A 20,426-nucleotide genomic window follows, 5' to 3' on the forward strand; every position below is an offset into this window, starting at 1 on the left:
CTTCCAGCTGAGACCAGGCATTTGGGGCACGTTCTCCAGTCTGCCAGGTTCACTTTGTGCCGCTTCTGTGGCACAGAATGAAGTTGAGGTGGCAGGAGATTTCTCCTGGAGTATCCTTCTGTGTGGGGAAAATCACTGCTGGTCCAAAGTTGGTGCAAAGCTGGCTCTGCTGCTTTCTGGACCAGAACTCCACTGCTCAGTATAAGAGGAGGTAGGGAATGTGAAGCGGGCGGTCGAGGGAGAACAGAGGGAGTGGCAGGTCAAGGCTCCTTTATGCCTAATTCTCCATAGGGAGATGTCAAAGCAGCTTTAATTTATGCTGGGACCAAGTGGTGAAGAATCAGGGAACGATGACTGGTATTTTGTCAGTGCCAACTCTCCACTGGGCTGGAGCTCTGCTGTGGAATCAAGCTCCTCATATCTGCTTCTGCAAGATGGAATACCCTAGAAGCATTTGAAGTTTGATGTACCTTATGTAAAAGGAAAGACAAAAGGGGAAGAAAATTGTGCAGATACATTGCACTCCTTCTGTATCATTATCCTCCTCTGAGAGCAGCACTTCTGATGTTACACAGTTATTATATCAAGAGTCATTACAATGGGTCGATACTGTTGGAAGCAAAACTATGTCGTCAATATTGGAGCTGGTCCTAAACCTTGTATTTCCCACCACAAAAATAATTTCAAATGAAAATTTTTCATTTTAAACTTTTTGTGGGAAATTTCTGAACAAAATTAAATGTATATTTCACTTAGTTTTTAATCAAAATTTTGGATTTGGTTTTTAATTTTTTTTTTTATTTAAATTTTTTATTTTCTCCCTTTTCTCTTTTTTTATTTTTATTTTGCCAATTAATGCAATAGAATGAGTGATGCTGAGGGGTAATGTTTTGTCTTTTCTTTCAATATTCACCTCTATTTTTTTCTTTTCCCACTGTAACTTTTCAAAAGTTCCTCAACTTTGGAACAGTTTCAGAGCGCCAGAGTTACATTTGTTTTTTCACTCTTGTGTAATTTTTCCCAGAGATGGCAAAGATTTGAAATGTTGCAGAATGGGGAAAAAGTGGAATAAAACCTGTACGTTATTAATTTTTATTGCTATGCGTGTCAAAAAAGGAAAAAAGAAGGGGAACATTAAAATTTCAAAAACTGAAATGAAAAGTTTTGTTTTGAAATTTCTCACTAAAAACAGTATCAAAATTTAGCTGACAACATCTTCATGTGATTTTATTTTCAACAAAACTCCAGTTTTCAACTGGAAAAGATTCTGGTTGAAAATTTTTGACCAGCTCTATTCATTAAAATATCAACAAGAGAATAGCAGTTTAACAATCTCATCAAAGATATCCCTCTCTCAGATATATAATGGGCATTAAATTAAATGGGGTGGCACTGATATAGTCTGCCTAACAATCTATTTGGATCTCTACATGTATGTGGAGGCAGAGGCAGATTACGCTTTTGTGGGGCCCTGGGCCAGAGCAAGTGGGGGTCCTGCTCCACCCCTTTTGCCTGCAGGCCCCCTCACATTCCTGCTGGGGAGCGGGGGGTAGCAGGTCAAGCCCTCGTGCCGTGACCCTTCTCCCCAGCAGGAGTGCCGGGCAGGCAGAGCGGGTCAGGGCGGTGCCCATTTTTCCAGGGGTCCCCAATTGGCTGGGGCCCCTGAGCACGCACCCTGTTGACCCAATGGCTAATCCCATCCCCATCAGGACTATTACAAACCTCTGAACAACATGAAACAGCCACCATTTAAAAAAAAGAAAAAAACCCTATCAGACAAAGGTTTCTCCCTTCGCTCAAAACTCTCACTCCAGAACCAAGTGCTGTGTCCCCCATTTGCCAATTAATCGTTCTCTACTGATATTCCAAACCTCCCAGTAACATCAAATAGCTGCCAACATTTTCAAATGTACAGCTTCTTCCTGGTGCCGGAGCCTTTTACTACGGCGAGAAAAAGCTCTGGCAGGGAGACATTACACTGCTAAAAATAGCAGTGCAAATGTGAGAGGCACTGCTTGAGCGTGTAGACAGCCGTGCAGGATGTATATCCCAGGGTTCAGGCATGTAGGACAAGCTACTTGCCTAAGCCACTCCTCACCATCTATCCTGCTGCTTATACTTGTGCTAGCTGGGCATGCAGTGTCTATGTGTTACATGCTGCCCTAGTGCAGACAGACCTTTAGGAGCCTAAAATCACATTTTCAAAAGCTCCTAAGCAAGTTAGGTACCTAACTTACTGAAGTATTTTGGTAAATTCCAGTAGGTGCCTATGTGCATTTTTAGGTGCTTAAGTCCCTTTATACATCTGGCTCTTAGGAGTCTCATTGGGACATAGGCTTCTAAGCATCTAAGTCACTTTTGAAAATGGGAATTAGGTGGCTAAGACACTTAGGGTACGTCTACACCAAAATCAAACACCTGCAGCTGGCCTGGGTCAGCTGACTCAGGCTCGCGGGGCTATAAATTGCAGTGGAGACATTTGGACTCAGGCTGGAGTCCGATCTCTGAGACACTGCAAGCAGGGAGAGTCCCAGAATCCGGGCTCCAGCCCAAGCCGGAACATGCACAATATCATTTATAGCCCCGAAACCCAAGTCCCATGACCCTGAGTCAGCTAACCTGGGCCAGGTGTGGGTGTTTTACTGCACTGTAGACATACTCTTCGGTATCTAAAATGTCATGGATGGTACAGAAACCCAGAGAGTCTCACCAGTGAATTCAGAAAATGGCCTATTAATTTTTTGAATCATTTGGCACCTGGTTTAATTTGTGTAATGGTTTCACGTCTTTAGCTGGTACTTGTCTGAGGGAGTTTAACTGTGAAAACAGTGTCTGCACAGATTCACCTAATGAGACAGAGTAACACAAAGTAGTTTTAAATGTGTATTTAAAATGTAATAAGAAAATCTTAAAATGGCTGGAGGTTTTTAATTCTTAAATCTGAGAAAACGGCAAACTTTTTTTTAAATGATGAAATTATCTGTAATGTATTACTGGAAAAGCAACAGCTGTTTTTTCCTAGAGTCTCAAGAAAACTAATTTACCATGTACATACAATACTAAGGATTTTAATTGTGCTACCAACAACCATCTCCATTTGTTGTAACTAGAGACGAGTCTGAGACACCAAGTTTGGATCCTGATCTAGATCTAAAACTAAACAAATCTAAGGAGTGTTTGGATTCAGCATTTTGGTTCAAGCTCCTTACAGAATGAGGGGTCAGCAGCACAGCTCAAATGAGTGCCCACTTCTCTCTTTACACCAATTTTACACAAGTGTAACTCCATTAGGGTGACCAGTTAGCAAGTGTGAAAAATCGGGAAAGAGGATGGAGTGTAATAGACACCTATATTAGAAAAAGTCCCGAATATCAGGACTGTCCCTATAAAATCGGGACATCTGGTCATTCTAAACTCCATTGACTTCAATCGCATTAGTCCTGATTTACATCACTGTAACTAAGGTTGTTCCATCTGAAACTTCTCCAAAATTCAGGGGTGCTTGGACGCAGCATTTTGGTTCAGGTTCCTTTAGTTCTGCCTATTAGATATGATAGCAAAGACTCTCCATGTGACAAAAGATAGGGAGCTGTGGGTGTGAAATCATGCCTGATAAACCTTTACCTTGAACTGTTTCTCTAGTTGTGTCTTTCCTCCTATTCCAGGTATAAGAATGCTGTTAACATAACTATGCAGCTGGTTTGCAGATACTTCAGTCTCCTTCCCAAGGATGGCTTCCAGCAAGGCATCATGAATAAAAATGTACTGCTCCTGGAAAGTCAAGACCAAGCGGTTTAAGGGTTAGGAGAAAATTACACCGAGCAGACTCATTAATGAAGGCAGACAGCACACTGAAGGAAAGGGGTACATTTCCTTTTTAAAACAAGCTCAGTCTACAAATACTGCTCAGACTGGAGTATACATTCATGAGTATAATCTAAACAATACTTTGGAAGTCAAAGGAGGAATCAAAAGTTTCTGGTCTTGAAAAAAGACACTACAAGTCACCGAAACGCCTGTATTCTGCATTTAGAGAAAAGTAACTGAAAAAACGATTTCCTTTTTGATCACGTCATAAAAAAGAGCACTGCTTTCAATTCAGTATCACTCCAATCTTTACCTCTGTCTGAACGAGGTAGTTGCGCTGTGTCCTGATGTGTTTCAGGAAACCCAGGACATTAACTGTGCTTTTGTCTTGTATCTGCTGCAGCATGCTGTCTATCACAATGTAGGTACCAGTTCTGCCCACACCAGCACTGCAAAGGACAGGAAAGAAACCCTGATAATTCTGCTGTATTCAATTAAATGTTAGCAATGGCAAAACAGAGTTCCTACATTTCTGTCCCCAAACTTTACAGTAGTAGAACACCTTGACCCTCCTGATCATTAAAGTCTTTAAGTAACACGTTACATGCATTCTAGGATTTCAATCACATGAAAATGTGTGCTTATTTTAGCTATTTTTCCAAATGTTTTTTTCCTTTTCCCTCTCTAGCTTCCTTCTGAGGACATCTGTAGAGATGCCCCCTGCTGAGTGCAACTGCTAACACTAGTGATTGTGGGTGAAACTCTACGGAGGAACTCAAACTAGATGATCATTATGGTCATATGATAGTTATTCTGACCTTAACATCTGTGAGAGCTCTCCCGTTGCTAGCACTGGGTGTTCTATTCATAGTGATTAATGTAGCCACATAATTGACTTGCTTCTTCTCTATGAAGGTTATCTGCGACCAGACTATTTCCCAATAACTGTTTGCCGTACAATCAGTGCTAACATCTTTCAGACCACGGGTGGTTTGCAAACTAATTCCTTAACTAGGTCTTTGATTATTCATTAATCTTTATTCACAGAGCACTACTGGTCAGTCTAGAGAGACACGGTATTGTTACTCCCTGGTTGGATGGCTGGAACTGTGTAAACAAACCTTAGAAATGTCTAGTGCAAATAGCAAGTAAGTGGAGTTATACATGTCTTTTGCCAGCACCCTTGCTTGCATCTGAAATTCACCTGTGTTGGCACCTTGCAGAAGATTTAGGCATCCTTTACATCTGCTGGGATTAAGTGGTTCAAAGGCTCTGCACTGAGACGAGTTTCATTCTGCTTTGAATTGGTGTGTTAATAATCTGTTGTATTTGCATGTTAATAAGAACCCACCCTAGAGTACCTGTTGCATCCAAAGTGTGCTTTCCACGCCCTAGTTAACCGGAGTTGCCATACCTGCAGTGTACAAGCACGGGTCCCATTTCCGGGGTCCTGGCTGCTGACGATCTCCTCACAAAGGTTAGCACAGGCAGAGCATATTCTGGCACTCCCATATCAGGCCATTGTGTATAGTGATACTGAATAACCGTTCTCTCGTTCTGTCGCCCTTTGGGGTTTCCCTTCTGACCCTGTACGTAAAACGCACCCAACAAGGAATAAATATTTGGAAAGGGGAGGCCTGGAACTACTTCAAACTCTGACATGTTCAAACAAGCGGGTGTCAGCTGAAGCTCAACTGGAGAAGTGCTCCTGCTCCCCCAGGTCTGCCTCCCGCTTGATGCAGACAGAGTCCCGGGGAGAAACGCACAGGAGAGTGGGGAAATAATGGCCATGAGAACTCCTCTAAGGGAAAAGAAACTCTGCACAGCTCTGCACTGTGGGTGCAGTAACCCAAGCTTCACTTAGTTATTTCCCACCAGCCAGCTACTGGAAGTTGTACACGTAGCAGGCAAGACCCCTGGGCTCTGCTGGTATGATACCTGCACTTAACAAGCTGGACAGGAAATTAACATGACCAGAGGGGGCTCACTCACCTTTTTCATTTTTGTGTTCCTGACTGTAAAACGGCGGACGGTGTAGCAGGCATGTACCTTTGTGCTCTTCAATGTGACTGTAATGTTGCCGTATTCCTCGCTATTCTCCGTCGGCCAGTACTGATCACATTTTCTCTGAATGAAGGGAGAATTAGATGGGCTGGGGTCATTTTGGTTTTATTAAAACCATATTTTGAGTTTATTAGAAAGGGTAAAAAATCATACCTAGTAATTTATATCTCCGCTATGGGATTTACACAAGATATAGCAATACACTATTTGTGTATTTAAAGCTAATGGGTCAAATTCTGCCCATTCATGAATTGGAAGGCAGGATTTAATTCACTATATTAAATAGAAAAGGGCAGCCATTATCAAGCTACATGGTCCCTTACTCTTCCTTTTTCCACGAGGTTTGTAATCATGATAATGATTCCAGTATTTTGTTCCCAAATCATTCTCCAGAAATCTTCAAATGTAGACTTCAAAGGTCCCTGGGTGGCAATATAGGCTTTTGCTTTGTTGTAACCCTTCAAAGAAAACCAAAATGCAAAGTAAGATGAAAGCAGCAGCAGGTCAGACATATTAATAATTTACAGATAACAAAGAGAGGTGTCTTTCCTGTTCTGAATATTTGAGGAGTTTGTAGCAGGAGTCCCGGGGAACTCAGAAAACACAAACACTTCATAAGAAGCAACTGGATAGATTTCCCCCTTTACGAACGTATTTACAATGAGAGAGGAGAAAAAATATTCAAACAACTTACATCAACATAATTAGCATTAATGTAGTCACTGTGCTTAGAATCTTTTCCTGGCGAAGGCCTTAGTTTCACCCTACTGTGATCATCTATGAGAAAAAACAGCAGAGAAGCACTAAGGAACAGTACATTAAAAATAATGCAGGTAAGCCATCCCATTTCCTAGCAATTTATGGGTGATATTCACTTTGCCTGCACATAACCTGTGTAAACTGGCTTTATGGTGATGGAAAGGGAAGGGTCTGCTCTCGCGGATCTGATTGCAGGATCACAATCTCGGGCTGTACACAAATGGGGGTGGTTTTATTTTTTAGTATGTGACAGTGTCCCTTTAAAAAGTATGAAATGGGAGGAGTAGGTGTGCTCGGAGTAGGGGGACCTATCAAAGGACCACCCCTTTACCGTAGTATCTGAGTGCCTGAAATGTCTCTCCACTCCCCTTTCCCTTGGTGTTTTACACGTAATTCTCACAACACTGGGGCTGTGCTATATCCTCCTTTTACAGATGGGGAACTGAGGCACCGAAAGACTGACATGCCCAAGGTCACACAGGAAGCAGGGAATTGTGCTGGTGTCTTCCAAGACCCAAGCTAACAACCTAACCACTGGGTGGATGTACGTCAGAGGGTTGTATTTTTTATACAATTAAAATCATGTTGGATTTGTCCCATTTGCATTTGGTGTTCTTGAGGGCAAAGCTTTTCATTGTGACCTTTACAGGAGCAGGAATTCAGTACTGCTATACAATATGTGTTGACTGCCAATCTCCCATCAGTTCTACATGAGAGATGACAACAGAGAAAGTTATTCCACCTCCCAGCTCAGACCTGGAATAATTTGCAGTCCTGAAACGGACTTCAGCTTTGCAATTCTCCAAAGGACGATGAGAGAGACCTGCAATGTGCTAAGAAGGCCATTGTTTGTCCAAGTCGCTTTCTCTTGTGGAGCAGTTTGAAATGTGACAGACATACCAATCTCAGCTTTAGCATATTTGGGAAGATGAAATGAATCCCGAGGATCATCAATAAAACACTTTGATCCACCACACATCTCCCTTAAGTCGCTTTTCAGATTAGCATATAGAGTTCTGGCAATAATTTGATCTTAATTATTCAGTTGCATTGTCTTATGCAGGAGTGCTACTTTTGTAAGCTAAACTTGCAATATCTAACACCAAATTGTCAATGTTTTCCCGGTAAAAAGCCTGGGTGAAACCATGGCCCCACTGAAGTCAATGGCAAAACTCATATAGACTTCAACAAGACTAGAATTGTAATTGTTAATTGCTGTCCCTCTCCGATTAAAATTAATTTTAAACAACCTTAGAGCAGACGGCTTTGTACAATTTATGTGCTGTATTTACCATAATTGCTTACTCACATGCTAAAATGTTGATGTATCTGTTCTTGTGCTTGTTATCTGGGTGATTAGAATGTTCTGCTGTGATGTTCATGTCGGCTGTACAGCGTTGCACTTCCTAGTGACAGAATTATTCAGATGGAAAATACATAAATACAAAAACATGGTTTGTCTCATTTTACAACAGCTCTTTGCAAACATGTTGAAACATCAACATTTTAACGGTTTGATTTCTTTGTTGTAATCTTTCAATGTAGTGCAGTAAGACACATTCTGGTTAATCAGGGATGTTAACTGAATCCTGGTCTCTGATTACAGAATCAGGTCTCCAGAATGGGTGGAATTCACTCCTTCTGCAAAGATCAATGAAAGGCCTATGCACTAGAGCTGGTCAGATTAGGGTTTTCTCTCCCACAGAGAAAACGTTGACAAATTTAGTTTTCAAAAAATATTTCAATTCAAAATGGCAACACTGGTAGAAGTCATAGTTTACTTACTTTCCTCCTCTGTAAGCTGAGCTTTCTAGACAGTTTACAACTCCCAGGAAGCACCAGTTTCTACTCGCTTGGTGAGAAGAAGGGGTGTGTCATAGGAGTCACTGGTCATGGTGCATCATGGGAGATGTAGTCCAAAATACAATTTCATTAGAAAATTTTTGACCAGTCCCACTGTGTACCTATTTATGTTGCCTTCAAAATATGGCTTTAAAGGAATGCAAGTGACGTAGTGGTCATTTGTTAGCTTTTTGCACAGGAATGACTTCAATACAATTTTTTAAAAATTGATCCGATGGTTATGAAAAGTACATTAAATACAACTGACGGCAATGACCGAAGAGTAAAAAAAATTTTTGAAAGAAAAATGTCATGTTATCCATGTTTAGGTACATATATTTAGGCAATTCATCTAATTTATATAATAGAATCAGGGTAACAGGCACAAGGGATTTATGTGCTTCAAGATGCAGAGAGGTGCCTACTGGAGTTTACAAAAACATCTAAGTAGTTTAGGTGCCTGACGCCTACTGACTTTCAGTTCTCAGCATAATTCCAGCACACGCAATTAAACTGTACAATGTGGGTCTGTTAAAATAGCAGAGTGGGCGTCTTCTCCTCACAGCATTAGCATGGCAGAGATTTGCCTTCTGCCAGATTCATCTAAAGAGTTACAAGGTTTCAGAGAATGTCTTGCAGACTTTGCCAGACTGACACATCCCTGTGCTAATCTGGGGTGTTACTTGAATCAATTAACTCATAGGCAATATCGTGTTCAAGACATACTTTGTTAACATTTTGAAGTTGTGATTAAGCACGTGTAAAACTCTTTTACATCCAGAAAAAAGATCCTAATGACAAAGTTAAGAGCTCAGCACCTTAACATTAACATTATTATTCTATTTCTTTACACACTTTTTGAAAATAGTTCAGTGCATGTTTGTTTAAATAGTTGTGGAAGAAATTGTTTATAAAAGATTTTTGTGGGCCCAAGAAATCTCTTTCCAAAATCCAGTTCTCCCCAAGGTTATGGGATGCTAAATTATATTGTACTAGAGGCTTAAAAAACAACGGTATAGAACCTGCCTAATAAAGGAAGTCATTAGCAGTGCACAGCTGCTACAAAGATCAGGAGCTAAGTGACAGAGAAAATTATCAAGAGAAATGCTATACAAACAGCAGATGTAACAGAGTTCGGCATTATGCAGACATTTCACAAAGGGGTTGCATAGTAATTTTGATATTTTCCACAGCATTTACATTTTAAAAGTGCAAAATATACTAAAACCAAGTACATTTTTGTGGCTTTGTATTCACAAGGCGCTCCCCAGTGAGCAGTTGCCTTTCTCGCTCTTCCACAGGGAGGAACATACTACAGTCAAGGGGGTTAGCTCAGCAAAGACAAAGAAATCCGGCTGAATCCTCAGCTGCTCTAAATGGACAGACTTTCATTTCTAGCATGGAAAATATTTTTCATATAAACGTGCGCACTTCTTCTAATTCTGCCTTGCAGTGCCAGTGTGCAGAAGAGGGGAGGAGTATGCTCACTTCTGGTGCTCTGGTTATACAATAGGAAACATCAGTTCAGTCTAAACCACAACTGGAAAACTGATGATCATTTTTGTTGCATTTTAGAATTCAGATCTTGTCATTCCTATATAGGTATACTGTAGGGCACTTATCATTTAAAAAAAATTTCCTTATGTTCATTACAAACCTTTTAAAAATGGCAAAGAATCCTGTGGCACCTTATAGACTAACAGACGTTTTGGAGCATGAGCTTTCGTGGGTGAATACCCACTTCATCAGTGCATCTGACGAAGTGAGTATTCACCCACGAAAGCTCATGCTCCAAAACGTCTGTCAGTCTATAAGGTGCCACAGGATTCTTTGCTGCTTTTACAGATCCTGACTAACACGGCTACCCCTCTGATACTTTTAAAAATGGTTATTAGCGTCCAAACATTTACAGAAAACTCCTGCAGAATTTAATACAGAAGACTCCAATAGGGCTCTACAGAGAGAACGATAAAGAGCTGTCGAATTTAATAGAGAATTATATCCTTGCTAAGGAATTCTCCATGATGATTTAAATACTGCATAGTAAATGTATCACTTTCTATTAACTTCTATAGGATTTTTCCAGAAGAGAATGATTTATTAGGTTAATCACTTTCATTAACCTTTTTTATGTTGCCTTTAAAAATACTTGAGGAGCTGAAGTAATGCCACTACAGCCTCAGCTCTGAAAAGGGAAAATTCCAATCATAATCTCCATATGGTAGAGGGTGGTAACACTCACTGAGTGGCAAATACAGCTCTGGGCACTGAGTGGTGTAAGTGATCAACCCTAAAAAGTGCCAGTGGCTAACTTGGCATACAAGTGTTGAGGGTAGGGCAGCTTTTTGTCCCGAGAGGAGGAAACAGCTCTCAGATTTGGGTGGATCAGGCTTGGAAGCTTTGGATGTCTGCTGATTTAGAAGGTAAACTCCAAATGAAAACTGCCAGTGGGTCAGCAAAGTGGGCCAGTGCCAGCGGGCTACTTGGTTCCTACATTCTTCATGTATTATGGATTCTTCATGCTGAAGTCATTTAAAACATGCTATCATATTGGGGATAGCTGATGCGCCCTCTTCCAGGCAACAGCAACACATTACCAAAGACCTGGAAGTTGCACCATGGAAAGCAGGTTCACTTACGGGTAGGTTAGGAGAGATGGCAATGACTAGAAGAAAAATCCATATGCTATGTCTGCAGGAAATTAGGTAGCGTGGATGCAAAAATAAAATCTTGGAAGTTGGATTTAACATTTTTTGGCCTGGAGGAAAAAGAAAATGAATGGGGTCGCTACTGTTGTGCGCCCAGAGATTGCTCAGGGTGTCATGAGGGCAGAAAGAATTGGAGACCGATTGACAGCACTATGGCTGATGAGAGAGAGTAGGGTTATGTGTGATGTCAGCATACACTATGCAACGAGGTAGACTAATGGAAGAGGAAAAGAGCATTAGCAATGAGCTGGCAGAGTTTGTGGTTATGAGTGACAGTATCATCTTGTTAGTGGTTGAGGGTGATAGGAACTTGCTATTTTGCTGAAGGAAGCCCCATGAAAGGAGTGGGGGGTAAATTTGGCTTTGGTAAAAGAAATGCAGAAGGAGAGAAGTGGGTTGGGTGGTGTTTGTTCTACAGATTTTCAGTGGTGAATATATGGTTTGAAAATAAAAGAATCCCCTATGGTGACATTCTACAGCAGAAAAAGCAAAAACCCAAGTAAACAATATTTTGATAAGAGAGTCACATGAAAAAGGTGAAAGATATAAAGGTTATATTGAGTGAATATGTGCCATAACAAGGTAAGGTATTAATAGCTAAAATCTGACAGCAACTTGAGATAACAGGAAAGAAGATGAAATTGAGGAAGAAATTGCATTGGTGATTTTATAAGAGGGAGAGGGGGAGAAAGGAAGAGTTAAGTAAAGGAAGGCTTTCATGCTTTGCCAACAACAGTGAAGTCAGTGGAGAAAGAATGGAGGAACTTGAATGAGGCACTTCCAGAGAACAAGATAGTCGTGGAAGTCACATATAGAAGACAGAATAAGGAATTATTCAAATAGTTTGAAGCAGCAGGTCATGATAATGAGAATAAAAAATGCATATAAACAGGCAAAAAAAAAGAGGTTAAGAAGGCAGTTGCCAAGTCAAGAATGGATGCTTAGGAGGAATTATACAGAAAGCTGGAGGAAGATGATAGCAGAAAATTGGTTTTGGGGTCGTTAAAAGAGAGGAACAATGAAATACAAGATCTGAAGAAATCTTTGTGTGAAGGATAGGAACTGTGTGGTGATTAACCCTAAAGAGGTGGTTAAAGTATGGAAAAATATTGTCAAAGGCTGTTGAATGAGAAGAGGGAGTTTAAAATGCAAGCACCACCAACAATTACAGAGAAACCTCAAAATGTATCGATCTCTGTAGAGGAGGTAAAAGCAGCAACGAAGAAGATGAAGACTGGTCAAGATGAGATAACTCTTGATATGATCAAGAAAGTTGGACATACTGGAGCAAAGTGGCTTCACAGATGACTATGGGTTTGATGGGATCATGCAAGGATACCAGATGACAGGAGAATGGGATTGATTGTGCCTCTTTGGAAGGGTAAGGGTAATGCAAATGATCCAAACACTTATCGGAGCATCACCTGTGAAGTCAGCTTCTCAAAGTCCTTGAGAGAGTTTTGGAGGCATGGTTGAGGTGCAAGGTGGAGGAAAATAAAGGAGAGGAGCAACATGGCCTTAGGAAGTGAAAGTGTAGTATACATTTGCAATGAGACAGAAGTGTGAAAGAATGATTAATGGAGAATATTACTGCTATGTAGCTTTTATTGATCTTGAGAAAGCATATGAGGTGGTTCTGCAGGAGCTGGTGTTTGGAATATTGAGATGGGTGGATGGGAGGGGGACTTTAAGAAGTGGAGATGATAGAGGAGCTGTATCGAGGGCCAATAGCTAAGTTGATAACAATACATGGAATTTCAGAGTTTTGAGTTTTTTAGCCTGAAGGAAAAAGAAAATGAATGGGGTAGCTACCATTTTGAACCCAGAGGTGATGAGTCCACTTCTCTTCACCCTAGTTATAGAGTTAATTAGTAGGAGAAACAAGCCTGTGGGGAGACAGAGAAAACTAATGTATACTGATGGTTTGGCCCTTTTGGCTGACAGCAAAGAGAAACTGATAAATATGGTATCAGAGTGGGCATTTGTGGCTGAAGATCAGGAAACAAGTGGCAAAGGAATAAAACAATCAACTCTTTCTAAAAATATAATGATAATTTCTCTCTAAACGTCCTGCTTAAATGGCTAACTTCCTACAGGATTCATGGGAGAGATGGATCTTGAGGAAGTGTTTTAAGGAGGATAGTTGCCTTATGATTAGTTCAGGGAGGGCATTCCCTGCAGAGGAGGCAGTGTGGAAAATGGTACAAAACCAGTTGTCTGAGAAATGCACAGATGAGATGGGAAGATCAAGGCTGACAGAGCCGGTGGAAGGGGAACCATGGTAAGAGAGAGCATCAGAAATGTACGGAGAAGCACAGTGATGAAAGGTCTTGAAGAAGAGAATAAGAAACCTAAAATGTTGTGGAAAATCCAGTGGAGAATCAAAGAGGAGTATGACACTCTCAGAATGGTAGGCAACATAGATGATCTTAGTGGCTACATTTATCATGGGGTGTTGTGGGTGTCGCAGAGGCCAGGGGCAAAAGGTTGCAGTCGACAAGACAGGAGACGAAGGTAGATACAGTAGAACTTTAGTTACTTATCCTCCCACAATGTCACCATCTCTTCTATATATTCCATTCTGCAGGTTCTAATGCATACATTATTCTGCTGCTCTATACAAAACACCATTAATTTGGGGCCAAATAAATCCTGACATCCTTACTCCGAGTTTTTACTCAGGTAAACTCCATTATCAGCTTGACTGTAAGGAATAAGAACCTTAGGTTTTAACTGAAGGATTCTTGTTGGAATATTGTGGGTAATGGGGTCTGGAGCATTTATTTTTTTAATTCTTCTTGGTCTCTTTTCATTGAATTTAATTCAGGCTAGCTAGTGTACTGGTGTCTTTTATGTTTAACTTCTCAGAACACACTCGTGTTTGAAGATCAATGGAAAATGCTCTTGTTTTGTCCTTTTCAACTTATTGATAACTCAAAAACCTAAAATACTTGGGTTCAATCAACCTTTAGTTACTGTAAGAAATGTTATATTCAGTGCTATAATGGCTAATTTAGCTTTAATTATATGGTCTATGCAAATACTAATTGGCAATTAATATACCAAGGTTTAATGACTCATTTTCATTGCCCTTCTGAGACAAGTTACAGATTAGTTTTATAAACTTCAAAGGATTTTCACAAAATTTAAGCGTAAAATCAAATTGCTGCATATCTGGTAACGTGAACTAATGAAAAGTTCCATTGGAATGAGTGATTGTGAACGCAGTCTTTTGACTCGAATTTTGTGGGCATTACATGTCTCCGATTATTTTATGTCAGTTGCCTTCCTAACATCAGGAGATTTATAGGCATATGAACAATGATCGAGAGGCTACATGAGTAGATAAAGGAGCTTCATTTACAGGCGTATATAAAAAAAGATCACTAGTTATGTTTGAAAATTATTTTGGTATGTTGAGGATGAAAGCAACTAGTTCATTCATCACTAAGATCATTTTTATCATGGCCCCAAAATCATAGGACCAACTTTTTGTAATTCTTGCAGCGGGTCCTGCCTTATCACAGCAAAGGCTAAGAGGATGTACGGATACTCACCCAGTAGCTTGCAAGGACCTAGCAATAGGTATAGCACAGAATCTAAGAATCTAGCACAGGTATAAATCCTTCAATAACATTAGACAGAGGGGTGATTGGGGATAGTCTATACAGAAGCAGGGACAAAACAAACTACCCACGGTAATATAGAAGCGATAATAAGCAGTGAGACAACCATCGTCACATTCCCTTTTCCCTTCCATTGTTTTGTTACACTTGCTTGTTGCATCTTCTCTTTCATTGGTGCGTGAGCTCTTAGGAGAAGGGAGCAGGTCAACCTGCTTGTTTGTACAGCACCGAACACAACGGGGCCCTCATCTGGATCAAGGCCTTCAGGTGCTACCATAACATACACAATTAGTAACAGAAAGTCCAGGATTTGGGCTACCCTGCTGTACCATTTCCCTTGAATTTTGTTTATGTATTTACAAAAAAACTACTTCCTGGGGTTAAACATTCAACTAGGTAATGAGAATATTGGATTTCAGGACGAGTCTGATGGAATATGGATGCTCCTCCATCAGATAGCAACACAGTACACGCATCCTTGGCCTTTCCAGTTTATCCCTCAGAAGATCAATACAATATTGAAATGCACAGACTGGGATATTAAAATGTTAATCTCTGACTGTAGCAGCTTTTGGTCAGGTCTACACTTAAAACTTTTGCTGGTATAGAAATATCAGTTAGGAGTGTGATTTTTCTTCTTTAATGACATTTTTATACTGGCAAAAGCCCTAGCGTTGATGCAAGTCTACTGGCAAAAACCTGTCTTCGGCCAGTGGAGGCTGTGTCTACGATAGGAGGGTGTGCCAATACAATTATTCTAGCATAGTTATACTGGCAAACCTCTTCTAGTGTAGACTAGGCCTTAGGCCCAGATCCCCAAACACGATTAGGTGTCTAACTCTCACTGACATCAGGAAAAGTTTGGAAACACAGTGATTTCTCAGTCTTCAACAGAGCTCTTCAGAAACAGAAACATTATGGATCACCTTATAATAAATATTCAGTGACACCCAAACTGCAACAGCTGCAAGGACAAAGTTAGCAGATCTGTGTCACATCTCAAAAGATATGGATTTATGCTGTTTTCTTATATTTCAAAGCTTTCTGAGAAGATGTCACTAGAGCATAAAGATATTTTCAATTTATGTGATGAGGGAGGTAGACAGCCTGCCTTCAGTTCAGCTAGCCTGCTCAAACTCCAAATTGGCAGTGAATCACTACCCTCATGCGTCTACAGGCAGAAGACAGGTCTGAGAAGTTTACATTTACCCAATCTAATCTTTCCAGCAGCAGGGCTGACCCACCCACTAAAGAACTGGAGGTGGCAAATAAAATTATCTGATCTATGAAATCCAAATAGTGTATTATGCTATAAAAATTCATAGCTGGCTCTTTGGAGATTTCCTGATCTAATATTCCTTTCTTAGAGCCAAAGGACACAGCTATGCTAACAAAACTCACTGTCTTACTCTAGTAATAAGTCCAACTGAGGATAGAAAGAGAGAATCCCTTGTGGGAGAAAGAGCTTCACTGCAGGAGGAGGCAGAGAGCTATTGCCTTGTATATACAGGAGCTCTCAGGGCCAAATCCAGCAACACTCCAGAGAGTCTGACTGTGCAGAGGTGGAGGAATGCTCTCTCAGGCCTCCCCCTGGCCCACGAGTGGGCTGGAATGGCCTGCTGATTTACATACTTGCAGAACCACCCCCAAAATCCCTGGCAGCATGTCACAGAGCATTGCTGCAATGCACATGGGGTATGGGACACACACATCCTACCCCAAAGATGCAGTAGAGACACAATGGACCAGATGCAACCTAGGATGCCTGTGCCATAGGAAAAAGGTGCTGGAGCTGTTTCTTAAGTAGCAATGCAAAAAGGGCTTTGCAACCCATTGGATTTCACAGGAATTTTATTGTTATTCATTTATATTCTTCAGAGTTGGAGCAAGACCAGAAAGCACGATGGACAACCATCCATTGTGGGCATCATTTCAAAAGGCTGTTTTGTTGGTCAATCAGGTTCTTACGTTAATTTCTAGTTACTTCAAAAACAATAAATTAATTGTTCTCAAGGCAAACCTTAGCCATTCTCTATACATAAGAAAGACTAGCTAACTAGACACTAAAGCATCGACTTGCAGTATGATTCCCTGTTGGGAATATGGATGTTCTTTGGATCTACCTTCCAGGGGAAGCTTGTGAGTTCAAAGTCCTTTTCTTCTTTTACATAAAATGCTCCCCTAGCATATTCACAAAATATTTCACTGTAATTACAGCTCATTTTAAGGGAGAGGCAATTTTGAGTATTTGGACATGTTACTTCCAAAGGAATGCTCCTCATATAATGAAGCTCCCAATACAACTTAAGTATCAGAGGGGTAGCCGTGTTAGTCTGGATCTGCAAAAGCAGCAAAGAATCCGGTGGCACCTTATAGACTAACAGACGTTTTGGAGCATGAGCTTTCGTGGGTGACATGCATCTGACGAAGCGGGTATTCACCCACGAAAGCTCATGCTCCAAAACGTCTGTTAGTCTATAAGGTGCCACAGGATTCTTTGCTGCTAATAGAACTCAAGGCAAGCTCCCAAAAACACAGGAGAGGATTTATACCAAAAAGATTAATCAAACATAACACGACTTGTGCCTTCTACACAGGGCGGACCTCACTTGTTCCCATCATGCTCATTTCCCTCTTTGGTTTATTTCACAAAGACACAAAGGCGAAAACTTCCTGTTGCAGAACTTTTGAAGCTACTTTGGGACCTCGTCTCACACTCAAACATCCCTGTCCACTAAGAGGGCTGTCTCTCTTTGGAAAACTTACTTTTTCTCCTGTGCTGGGTACAATTCTTTCAGCATCCAGGTTCCTGTTTTCTCTTTTTCCAATTTCATTTTACAGACAGAAAGAAAAGTTTTCAAAAATGCCTAAGTGACTTAAGAAATGAGTCCCATTTTCAGACATGACTTAGGCACTAAGGAGGCTGAATCCCACTGACTGTCAATGAGATGTAGGCTCCTAAGACAGAAAACCACTTTTTAAAATGGGACTTAAGACTTCTAAGTACCGTAGATGCTTCTGAAAATATTACCCCATGTTCTTATCGATCCACCCAGGCCTCATTATCCTATCTCACAAGTGTAAATCAGGAGCAATTCCACTGATGTCTCTGCGGTGAAACTGATGTGAGAGGAGAATCAGGTCCCCCCATGAGTAAGCAGGAGACCTTATGCAACAAAAGGAAGCGGTGTTTCCTCACAACTGTATCAATCCATTATCTTTTCAAGATGATCATTCTACCTCTCTTTCAGGAGAAGAGATTCCATTTTTACTTCTTAAGGAAACATGGGCCAAATTCTGTTTTCTCTTACATCAGTATAAGTTTAGAGTAATTATACTGACTTTAAAGGAATTACTCCACATATACACCAGGATTTGGCCTAAGGAGTAGGTACTCCACAAAGAAAATTATTTCCCTTCATAGGAGATAGTGAACTCCCAAGAAGAGAACTAACTGGCTCTCTCTGCTGACGAGCTATCATGGAGTAGCAGTCACAGAGGGGGCTTCCAGTATGAAGGGAAGAAAAGGCTATTACAGCAGTGTTTTCCTCTGCTGAAAACACAGGTGGAAGATATCCAACGTTTGTTAATAGCAATGATTTTGTGACAGCTGAAGCAAAGCCTATATTAAGTCAGATCAAGTTTATAGATGTGTAGCTGATTATTTTGAATAATTAAATGGTGTCAAAACCAGCTGTGATGAATAGCACTGGGGGCTCAATTCATAAATAATTGAGAAGACTGAGTCGCATTTGATCATTTTGATCAAATTCTACTCTCTGGAGGATAAATGTTTGTCCTGAATACCATCAACATTGTTAAATGCCTCAATATTCCTGTTCAGTCATCCAGCCAGCAGCCAATTGAACTAAATCACTTTAACACCTCACCCATTTGCCGTTCTCATGAATACAAAATATCTATGACTTACACAATAGTTTGTGGGTATCAGACAATGCAGCCGCTCACACAGACTGCAACCAAACAGAGGCAGTAAATGTTGTAAATGATCCCATAAAAGACAATTCCTGCATATAGTCTTGTCTTTATTGCATTCAGCAACAAGGCTTTAGATATTACACCACCAATTTTGTTCTGTGGTCGTGTTTGTAAATACAGCTGCCTTTATGATCCCTCCATAACATTTTAAAATAGGCATATCTTGAAGAATATCACCTATTGTGGTCTCATTGTGCCCTCAGTGGAGGCAATGCCACAGCTGCATACCATTTACCAGATTTCTCAGCTGAAAATACCTCTTATGTGCCAATATTCCCAACCTCAGTTGTGAGCAGACTGAAAGGAACTCCTGTTAATGCTAGCTACAGAATGACTGTGCTCACTCAGCAGTGCCTGAGAGTACAACCCTTACTCACACTGACTGGGGCTTACTCCTGTGAGTAGTTCCATGGGCATCACTGAGGCTACTTATGTGTAACAACTGCAGGTTCAATCCCTTATTGATCGCTAAGTTCCAAAACCTGTTTGTTACTAGGTGTAGAATATAGAAGCGTCACGTACCTGGGTTTAGAGAGATACAAGGCTGTACTCCAGTCTCAGTTACACTTTGACGGAGGTGTTCCAGATTTACACTGGTGTAACTCCGATCAGAATCTGGCCTAGATATTTTAAAATATTCGCATAATATAAATACTGCGGGCCAAACTGGAAGCCCTTACTCAGTTTTCACTCTGACAAAAAGCCCGATGACTTTAGTGGGACTTTTTCTGAGTAAGGAGTGAGTATAAAACTGAATAAGGACTTTGGGATCTGGCCCAACATAAACAGGTAAGAGCAGCAATTTCTGTGCCCATGTTTAACTTTGCTTACTAAGGGGGAGATTCTACCTCCCTAGCTCACACTGAGGGTATGTCTTCATTACCCGCTGGATTGGCAGGCAGTGATCGATCCAGCGGGGATCGATTTGTCGCGTCTAGTCTAGATGCGATAAATCGATCCCTGAGCACTCTCCCATCGACTCCTGTACTCCACTGCCGTGAGAGGCGCAGGTGGAGTCGACGGCGAAGTGGCAGCAGTCAACTCGCTGCGGCGAAGACACCACAGTAAGTTGATTTATTCACGTACCTGAAGTTGCGTAACTTAGATCGATCCACCTCCCCCCAGTGCAGACCAGGGCTGAGTCATATCTTACTCCTCCTGAGCTACTCAAGATGTAAGGTATTATTTAGTGTGAGCAATGGTAGCAAACCCTGGCCCATTGTGACTGGAATAAACTACAGCTTGTCCCTTACTGTGAGTCCACAGAACGTTTAGTTTGGCTAGGAAAAGGCTATTTCATTAAAGGTTAATGAAACTTACCTCAAAGTCTTCTGAGAAGCCATGTTGGTTATTAGAATAGAGCTCACTGATATGTTTAATGAACTGTTTGACAGGAATGGCTTCCATGTCATCTGTAGAAAGAGAAAGATATTCAGAGTTGCTAGGTCATGTTTTTTCCATAAATACGCTGATACGTTTCGTATCTGAGACTGTGAGATCCATAACTCCATCTTCAACATCAGGTCATAGAATATTTTACTTGTGCCTTCTTGGAGTTCTCTAGTGGCATGGTTTGTACTGTATATACTTACAAGAAATCTTAGCATATCAGTTACCGATA

At 40.9% G+C, this 20,426-nt stretch overlaps 1 protein-coding gene across 1 annotated transcript in view; it reads right to left on the minus strand.

Moving 5' to 3' along the window:
* PTPRG (protein tyrosine phosphatase receptor type G) overlaps window positions 1-20,426 on the minus strand; it is a 628,432-nt gene that overhangs the window by 14,222 nt on the left and 593,784 nt on the right. The window contains exons 15-22 of the mRNA XM_032781834.2: window positions 20,126-20,217; window positions 7,940-8,036; window positions 6,566-6,648; window positions 6,195-6,329; window positions 5,800-5,934; window positions 5,222-5,394; window positions 4,121-4,256; window positions 3,625-3,771 (exon numbers count right to left, since the gene is read on the minus strand). Coding sequence (XP_032637725.1) covers window positions 3,625-3,771; window positions 4,121-4,256; window positions 5,222-5,394; window positions 5,800-5,934; window positions 6,195-6,329; window positions 6,566-6,648; window positions 7,940-8,036; window positions 20,126-20,217 — 998 coding nt within the window. The remainder of the gene's footprint in view (window positions 1-3,624; window positions 3,772-4,120; window positions 4,257-5,221; window positions 5,395-5,799; window positions 5,935-6,194; window positions 6,330-6,565; window positions 6,649-7,939; window positions 8,037-20,125; window positions 20,218-20,426) is intronic.

The sequence above is a fragment of the Chelonoidis abingdonii genome, chromosome 17 (genome assembly GCF_003597395.2).
Source record: "Chelonoidis abingdonii isolate Lonesome George chromosome 17, CheloAbing_2.0, whole genome shotgun sequence".
Lineage (NCBI taxonomy): Eukaryota > Metazoa > Chordata > Testudines > Testudinidae > Chelonoidis > Chelonoidis abingdonii.